At 34.2% G+C, this 9,581-nt stretch overlaps 1 protein-coding gene across 1 annotated transcript; it reads left to right on the forward strand.

Annotated features, from left to right (window-relative positions):
* Nucleotides 1-1,375: 1,375 nt before the first annotated feature.
* On the forward strand, nt 1,376-8,187 carry LOC132553457 (beta-lactamase domain-containing protein 2-like). Its single transcript, XM_060217708.1, has 8 exons — nt 1,376-1,461; nt 1,843-2,034; nt 3,156-3,255; nt 3,575-3,680; nt 4,913-5,035; nt 5,444-5,601; nt 7,424-7,675; nt 7,942-8,187. The coding sequence occupies exons 1-8, from the start codon at nt 1,376-1,378 to the stop codon at nt 8,185-8,187; spliced, it is 1,263 nt and encodes a 420-aa protein (XP_060073691.1).
* Nucleotides 8,188-9,581: the final 1,394 nt, after the last annotated feature.

The following is a 9,581-nucleotide window of genomic DNA, read 5'->3' on the forward strand; positions in this document are numbered from 1 at the left end:
ATGGACCGATTGACGGGAAGATGTACCCACTCCTCTACACTTTTCTATTCAGGAAGACTCAACAGGTGTATACCCGATTCCTGACCCTTCTGAAAACTACGATGGCCAACTTCCACCTCCCACCTCTCCGTCCAACAATAGCCTTCGGCGAGACAGCCACCCACAACGCTTTATGCCACGTTTTTCCTGGAGTGACCATCGAGGGCCGTTTCTTCCATTTTGCACAGTGCATCTGGAGGAAAGCCAAACAGACCGGACTCCAGCAACTTTACAGAGAGAATGATGACATCAGCCTTGTTTGCCTCGCAGCTGTACTGCCTCTGATACCCCTGGAGAGAGTGGACAATGTGTGGTTCAAATCACTGGAAGAACTGGAGGATGTGGACTTACCCGTAAACACTACGCCATTCATCGACTACGTCGTCACTCAATGGATTGAAGGAGACCGCCAAACCTGGAACCACTACGAGACCGAGGGACCACGCACCACCAACAACTTGGAAGCTTGACATGGGAAACTGAAGCGGAATGTCCATCACTCGCACCCCAACATATTCAACATTATCAGAGTTTTCCAGGAAAACCAAGCTGCCAATGAAGTTCAACGGATTCAACGCCATGCAATTTCATCATTTTACAATTATATGATAAAAGTAAATGTATGTTGATACCTTAAATATATGTAAAATTTCTATATAAGAATGTATTGTGCTGAATAACATTTTATGGTATGTATTTTGCTAAATAATATCAAGTATGTAACATGTTAGTGCTTAATAAAATAAATGTAAATTATGCTGAAAGTTCTGTATGTAAGGTGACATTTTGAAATAAATTTCATCAAATTAATAAGTTTGTCTGTTTTAGTGTTACAGTAAAGTTATAAGGTATATAAGTAACACAGGTAGAATCGCAGGTAAATGAACTCAGGTAAAAACCAACACTTTCTATTGTTTGCTGAAAAGTGGGCAAATCGATAACCCACTGAGGTAATGTGATAATGATTATAGCAGGCACATATGAAGTTATATGATAATGACTATAGCGGATACCTATGACGTAATGTGAACATGATAAAATAGGTTAATCTTTTTTTTAAAGCTTTCTTTAATATTCGTTTAAACAAAACATTTAAAGACAAATTCAAATTAGAGTAAAATTTATCGTTATTAAGTAATGTACACGTCTTAATACTAGTTAACCGAAGCTTTAGACGTAACGCGCCATGTCTAATTTTATCTATGAGAGTAAACCGTACATACATGTTTATTCAAAGGTGTCTAAACAGATACTCAGGTACGTGTGTATGATAACAATTACTCTGATATACTGAAGTCCATAGCTGGGTAAGGTCATACCTACCGACGACTGCACGATGGCTGACGTGAAAGAAACACCAGAAGCACCTTACGTCGACGGATTCGTCAAAGATGGATTTGAAAAAGTCAGAGATGTGTTCAGGTAAATCGTTTGATGACTCACAATGGACGAGACAGTAAATGTGTAACTTTGATGGATATAATTCCATTACAATTTTTAAGATTGAAAATACGTTTTGTAGGTCATAAATGATCTTAGTGTTAACATGAATCAAGTAGATTTAGTCTCACGTCTTCGAACTATTTTAAAATGACACAATGTTTATATAGTTCATCCATTTTGTCGGGATCGTTTGAAAACGTGTGATTAACAGGTTTTGAGAAATTGAGTTCATGATCTTCAATTTTATATAATTAGATAACCTCCAGTTGATAACGGCATGATTAAAAGTAAAGAGAAATATTTCATTTAAAAATTATATATATAGAAAAAAGAACAAAAGTTATGTTTTGCTGTTCACAGGGCCAATTTGGAGAATGGTTCTGATAAAGGCAGTTCCGTAGCGGTTTACTATGAAAGAGAGTTGGTCGTTAACCTATGGGGAGGCTGGGTGGAGATGGAGGCTGGAATGAAATGGAGAGAGGACACAATGCCGTGTTTCTTTTCCTCTACAAAAAGTCCTTCAGCCCTTGTGATAGCTCACCTTGTAGACAGGTAATATATATCTCACAAGGCTAAAACCGCGAGTTGTTATCATTGTAAATATTGTAATTTAATCCGGATCATACACAACACAACAACGTTGCTAAAACCGAGTCTATTATAAAATTCAATCGATTTTTCTTTCCCTTCGTCCTTGTATATAATGTTATATCTCTGAATTAGAAATCTTTCAATACATTGAAATTTATATTTGTATAACCAGTGTTCTGGACGTGTACAAACTCTATTAGCACGTATCCTCTTCCAACAAATGATCTTTTGTATAATCTGCGTCTGTATCATGTATAATACAGAGACGATTTAAAAACTTTACCTCTTACTAAACTTATTGAAAAATATTTTGCTACATGGGGCGATATGAAGCTGGAGTACTTTGCTGATCGTTGGTTTCGTGTTGGTTCCGTTATTGTACCCCTTGTTCTCATTCGAAAACATGACATTACTTATAAAATTACTTTTTGTGACCAATGTTCACATGGCGAGTGTCGTCAATGATGCAGAAGACGTTTACCCTTCCGGAATACTTGGTCTCATTCTCCTGGTACTTTTTTAGGAGTCCTCGTGTAAAGTGTTCTTTAAATCATATTTTGCCCTAATTTTATGAAATTTGAGTTTTTGTTTTCCCGATAAATGTGCATAAACAAAGTACATTTTACAAGACGATAATTGTTCTCGTGAGGAAGGCAAGTGTAATTTTAAAGTCATATCTTTGAAATCATTAATTCCCGTTGTAAATCCGAAACGTAAGGAGCCATGTAGAGCGGACACTAGTCAAGAATCGTGAGGCATGGTGAAGCCATTCTTAGTTAACACGTTATACAGTAAAGAGAGATAGTGTCTTGGTCTTGGTTTAGTAGAGTCTTAGTTTAAGGCCAAGTTTAGATGTAAATGGAACTTCTTTGTTATAGCATATATTTTCATCATCCCTGTAATGACTCGCCGTCATGCTATGCTTTGTTTGAGGCGATGCCGTCATTCTCCAGTACTTCACACAAGTGAACATCGTATTATCATATCATAAACAATGTTTTCAACTACCAAGCTGAACTTAACACAATTTGGTATATTCTACCTCTTTGTCTACATCTTATCCTTTTTTATATGTCTTGTAGAGGGCTTTTAGACTATGGTGAAAAAATATCCACATATTGGCCAGAGTTTGGACAGAATGGCAAAGAGAACATCACTCTGGAAACTTACATCTCCAACAAGGTAGGGGTGTTATTTCATAGGAAGCAAAGCAATCATTGACGTTCATCTGATTTGAAATTTGACAAATCATGGGCCGTTAGTACTAAAATACATCAAATTAATATAATCGTGTTTTAAGGTTATCGGACGATAAAAGTCATCCAACCTAATTTTATGTTAACTTCATAATTTAGTCAAAATATTGAACAGAATAACTGTACAGGTTCTCGAAGACGTAACATACACACAAATTTTGAGGTATTTGAAACTTTTTTTCATTTTACAATTTTCCATTTTATATCATTTTATAATTCCATGTATATGCATCAATTCTATATAGGCTGGTCTTAGCGGGAACGAAGAACCGTTTTCTTTCAGAATTATTCTTGATGACCCCAAACAATGTTCAGAAGTTTTAGCCAAACAGAAGCCTCTATGGGAACCAGGTACATAAGTTATTAATACGAATGATTATGTATACAAAAATATATTCTTCAAAATTGATGTTGATCTCATTCTTAAAGATTTCGGATTTCTGATATTTTTAAAAGTTTTTTGTGTTTTTGTCTTACCCATATTTACAATATCTAAAACAAAAATGATGATCACTCCGTCAAGGTAATTATGTTTATTTATCTTTATCATTGAAATGTGTCTTAATCACATGTGCAGAATTATGATTAAGTACAATTTCAAAAAAGCAACTACATATGTAATGATCAAGTTATAAACAAGGAATAATAGATACAGGGTAAATGTAAAACAATTAAATAAAGACAAAAGATTAAAAGGAAATATTGCAAATAGTCCTTGAAATTAAATGTTATATTTCTCACACTATCGATATGTGTCACCACAGATATGTCCATTAAGTATGTAGTCCTCTCTAATGTTTGACCAGACGTAGGACATAATTTGATGTAAAAATAAATTCAAACCTGATATCCTGGATTTTTGTAATTTTATATACCTTGCTTACATGCTGAAAGAGATTTTCTATATGACAACAGAAGAATGAAGAAATTCCGCTTGTAAATTATATTTTTACAGCGTAATTTGTTTAACAGTTTCAACAATTTCATCTTTTCCCTTGAGTATGACTCTGAAATATTAAGATAAATTTCAATTAATTTTCTGCATAAATCACAGATTTCAAAATTGTAAATTTCGACTTGATGGACCACTTTTCATGATTTTTAGAACAAAAAAAAAACCCAAATCATACAGCTTGTTTCTCGATCTTGTGAAAATTGGCCATTCCGGTGAAAAAATAAAACACGTAAACCCTCTTTTTAAGCAGAAAATATCCTCGAAAATTTCTCTATCCAAGCTTTAAATACTGGAACATTTCAAATAAAGGGTTTACGTCCTTTTTAAAATTTTGGTCAGTGTGCAGATTTGCATTTTCATTTGTCTTTTTCCCGTATAGCAAAGCATATTACTATTGAATCATACTATTCAGAAAAGCAATAACAATGATATGTGAAATTTAATTTTGTTCCTGTTACACATATTCTGACGCCTTTATCGGATAGGTCTAAAAGCTAACCTTACAAAAAACCATCACCTGAAGGAAAGTTAAGTACTGGAATTTGTTTATTTCTCAATGGAGTAAATCCATAATGACAATTCTTCGTATTGTAGTATCAAATACTTCTGTTTATAATTATTTCACCAGGCACCAGACATGGCTACCACCCTTTGACCTTCGCCCTATATTTAGATCAAATTGTGAGGAGGGTAGATCCAGAGGGACGAAGTCTCTCTCAATACTTCAACGATGAGATGGCCAAGCCGTTCGGTTGGTTCCTATAGCGTTTTTATTTTTAGAAAATTAACTCTCGATGATATTAAAAAAAACTAGTAAGATAATGTTTTAACATTAATTTTCTATGTATTATTTGAATTATCAAGTAAACTAAAACCTATTTATGTACATTTCTCTTGAACAAGTGAAATTCATACCATTTTTACTTGTATCGAAATACATGGGTCTTTTTCAGTTTCTGACGCCGTTTCAATTCGTGTTCCAATAAGTTATTTTCTTATTTAACATTATCATCAAGATAGTGATACGATGTCGAAAGTGACTCTTTACATTCAAGACAGCGGTAGTGAACTGAATTTTCTCTGGTAACAAATACTGAGATATGACAATGTAATTTTTACATCGAATCCTAAATCATAACAATAACCATGACTTTTTCAGATATCGAATTTTATATTGGGCTTCCTAAGGAACTCTTCTACAGAGCCCCTCGGATGGCCTTGATGGGATCTAGCAATGTAGAGGAAGTGATGAAGAAAATGGTAGCCGACCGCCCGGATATAACTGAGATTGTCAACAATACCGTCCCGGATGGCATGGTAAATATCTTGTTAAACACACTGAATAAGGTGTACTCAATGCCAAATTAAGTTTCAATTTTTTGGTTTCCGAATGCCGGTGAAATAAACAAAAAATTTTTTTTTCGAAAATACAAATGTTAGGAGAAACGAACAATTCGCCAACTGGTTATCCACTTGAGAACCATACACATTTCCATTTCGTTATGAAAATAATTTCGCAAAGGTATTTCTTTCAAATTATGAACAAGATACCACTGTATTGATTTCCCAAACGCAAACCGTCGAACTCCGTTATATCGAACTCGGTAGGACAATGGGAACCAATTATTCGGTTCAAGTGAGCTCGAATATTTTGAGTAAGGTTAGGCAGGGATCTACGAAATGATTGGAGTTCGAGATAACGAGGTTTGACAGTATATAAGTGTCCGGTTCAAGGGACATCCAAGTATGAAGTGAATCTTCAACTTATCCTTCATGGCACATTTTACACAATCTGCCCATTCTTTCTTTTTTTCTGTTTGTGCCACAATATATTTTTTAACTAAAGTTAGTGATGAAACTTTGGACCGAGAAATGTATTTTTTTTTAATTGATAATTTAAGTTAAAATGATAATATATGATATGTTTTACGCAGTTCCAAATATTCTCCTGAAGTATTAATTTGCTATATATTCTAACAACTTCAACATTTGCCTAGTTTTGCCAGATAAATTTGTGAAAATAAATGATAAAATGTTTATATCATACAATTTCTGAATCCAAAACTTCTTAATCTTTTGTTTTCTGTTGGTGTATAATTTCTCAAAGTCACGACAAACCAAAGTGTGTTAAAAAATACCCAGGATCTTTTCATACACCCTTCTCACACCTGGAGCCCCGTGGGAGCTTCATACTTCCGATAGCGGAAAATACAGGGGTTACACATCAAAAACAATGCATTGAGTTTAAATATATCACGTTTGTAACTTTTAGAATTGTTTTTAAAACATTATGCTATTCTACCTTGATCTGAAGCATGCTTCTGTTCTTGTAAAACAATGATGATTGAAAAAGTATTCCTTGTGTACTGTTCTAAAGCATATACATGGCTACTATTTACTTGTGGTTGTGCCATTACCAAGCATGGCTAAGTTTGTTATGTTTACAATGCTTCACAGTTTCCGTGTACTGCAGCCTGTGCCCTGATCAATTGACAAACTTTGACTCCATCTTGTTATAAATAATTATATTACCTATCTAATCTTACTATTCTTTCACACTATAATTTAAATTATGGTAATGCTTGCCTGACATTTCTGTTAGATAATTATTCAACTGAATCTGTATTCTAAATTCTTTTCCTGGAATGCTATCATTATTATTTAATATCTTAAATTTTGATTGATATGTCTGTTTACTTGTTTAATTTGTATGGAGCGGGCTTTCATAGGCTCTGCCTGTTTCCCAATTCCATTTGTCACCAACATCAAGACAATAAAATATTCTGAAATAAGAAATACTGAAGGAAATGTTAGTGTGAGTTAAGCATAGAATGTAAGCCTTCAGGGTTTACAAGTAATTACACGGTATCATCAGTGCATATCATAAACATTGAATATATATTTATCTATATAAACAAGTAATTCGACAGGAAATGCATTCAAAAAAATCGTTACCAACGAAAACAATTAACGGAGGCCATCTTTCCCATTGTTTTTGGAATGTAGCTTTTGGTTGGTCGTTCTCTATACTGATGTCGATATCATTTTCATATTTCTTCAGAACGTCTTTGTTTCTCTTTATTTGAAAAAGGGCGTTTAAAAACAACGGTAACTCTGATGAAAATTTCTATAAATTCAGTTTGTTAACAGTCCTTATATAAGAGAAGTCCCCGTGGGGTCATCCATGGGACATGGCACCGCCGCTTCCCTGGCTAAATTCCACAGCATTTTGGCTAATGGCGGGGTTCACAACGGTAAAAGGTTGTTGTCAGAAGAGGCAATTAAACGGCAGCAGGTACCCAGGACCACTGGGAAAGACCTAGTGTATGGTATAGAGACACTCTTTAGCCTTGGGACCATGGTATTTGCTGCAGTGGACGATGATCAGCCGGTACGTACGCCCGTTTTATGCAGAAACTTATCAAACTATTGAACGGCTTAAAGGAAATCCCCATGATCACTTGAAAATTTGATTCGACAAAGCCGTTTAAAATTCAAACACCTACAAGACGTTTAAAATGTGAATCATTTTATTTTCTTTATCTTTATATTTAAGTTATCAAAAATATCGTTAAATTCCAAAAATTAAGTTTACACCAAAAAGAATGCACAAAAAACCCATTAGTTTCATTCAATACCATTTTCTTCCGTTTCTAGCCTCAGATGTCCTTTGGACATGCAGGATTTGGAGGTCAGATGGCCATTGCAGACCCTACCCATAAAATTGGTTTTGCATTCGGATCAAATCACGTAAATCCAGACATGGACGAGGAGAAACGTTGGAAAGATCTTTATGACGCACTGTACGAGTGTGTGTATAAGATAAAAAACATATCTGCCAAACGGAGAATTTTAGAAAACTCCGACCAACTAAAGGCTGCACAGGACAAGCAGAATTCATAGATTACTTTTTTTTATAGAAATTATATTCAACTTCAATCAAATGAATTATTTTCATTGTTTTTCAACTTCACAGAGACTCAGTGAAATGAAAAGAATTCTATTATCTATCTCATCATTATTGAAACTTATCTGAGGTCCTGTCTTTGCTGTATTTTCAATGTTATAATATTATGGATTTATACGTGTGAATAATGTTGTGCAACATATTGTTTCAAATTCATGTATGCAGTAAAATATTTTAAGTTAGATAATTTTGTTATGTTGTGATTGTTCTTGTTTGATGACGTCTGATGTTTGATGACACATTGATCGACAGCACTGTGAAGTGCAATCAACTTCCGGTTGTAATGGCCTATGGAAGATGAGGGGTAGTTTCGTACAGAAATTTTCCGAAATTGGTCTTCGTTGATTTTTGTTATATTTCAATATTTAATCACTTTAAGCTACAAAATTCAAATGGGGATAATATGCTTGTCTTGTGCATCTACTGGGGGTTTAAATAACAGACTGTTTTAACATGAGACCTGGAAGAATAAACGGTGTTTTTAACGTCACGAAACTGATTCATAGAATTGATGAAATAAGGTCAGATGAACCCAAAAATTTAAGTGGAAATATGCAGTATTGAATGTGGTTGGGATACAAAATACAAGAACAAATGTAAGTTTTTATTAAACATGTCGTGATATGGTGTTTGGTACTAGAAAACTTTGGTGGACTTTGAAACAAACTAACTAGAAGATCATTGAGAGTAGTTGACCTGTAGTGAAGTAATTTGGACAAGGACACAGGTATAACGTTAACAATTAAATAATAAACGTTTATGTAAAGAAAAGTCGACTGTATGATAAATAAGATGGGTTCTCAATAATGCAGAATACCGAACATGCAATCAGTGAGGAGGGATAAAACTAAGTACACAATGCTGATCAGTCTGTGTCAAACAATAGACAGACTGGTATAGTTTTTACACATGAATTCATATAATTTTTGTCCTTCGTTGCTATACACCGTCGACATATCGATTGCTGAAAAACACAAATTCAACATTTTCGTCTGAATACTGTTCGTGTTTGGATTTCAAACGCTAAGTCACTACGCAAGCAGTAACATCATTAAAACGTTTTGATAATATCACTCTTTTAGCACAAACTTATGAAAACGCATTTTAATGAAAATCACAATTTTACACCCAAACCTATTTTTTCTGGTAGATGTAGTGATATTGGGATAAAGAAAGACAGAAAATGCTGACCAAATTAATGTAAAATGGAATAGCGAGATTAAAGAGGAAATTTCAATCATTAAGCTAATTATACAAGTCAGTGTTTTTGTCCCTGATAATTATATTGCAGTTAGTGATTGAGAAAAGCCACTGGTTTAGAAGAGTCTGG

This window comes from Ylistrum balloti, unplaced genomic scaffold (assembly GCF_031769215.1).
Source record: "Ylistrum balloti isolate Yb309-2 unplaced genomic scaffold, AGI_CSIRO_Ybal_v1 Utg369636, whole genome shotgun sequence".
NCBI classification, from domain to species: Eukaryota; Metazoa; Mollusca; class Bivalvia; order Pectinida; family Pectinidae; genus Ylistrum; species Ylistrum balloti.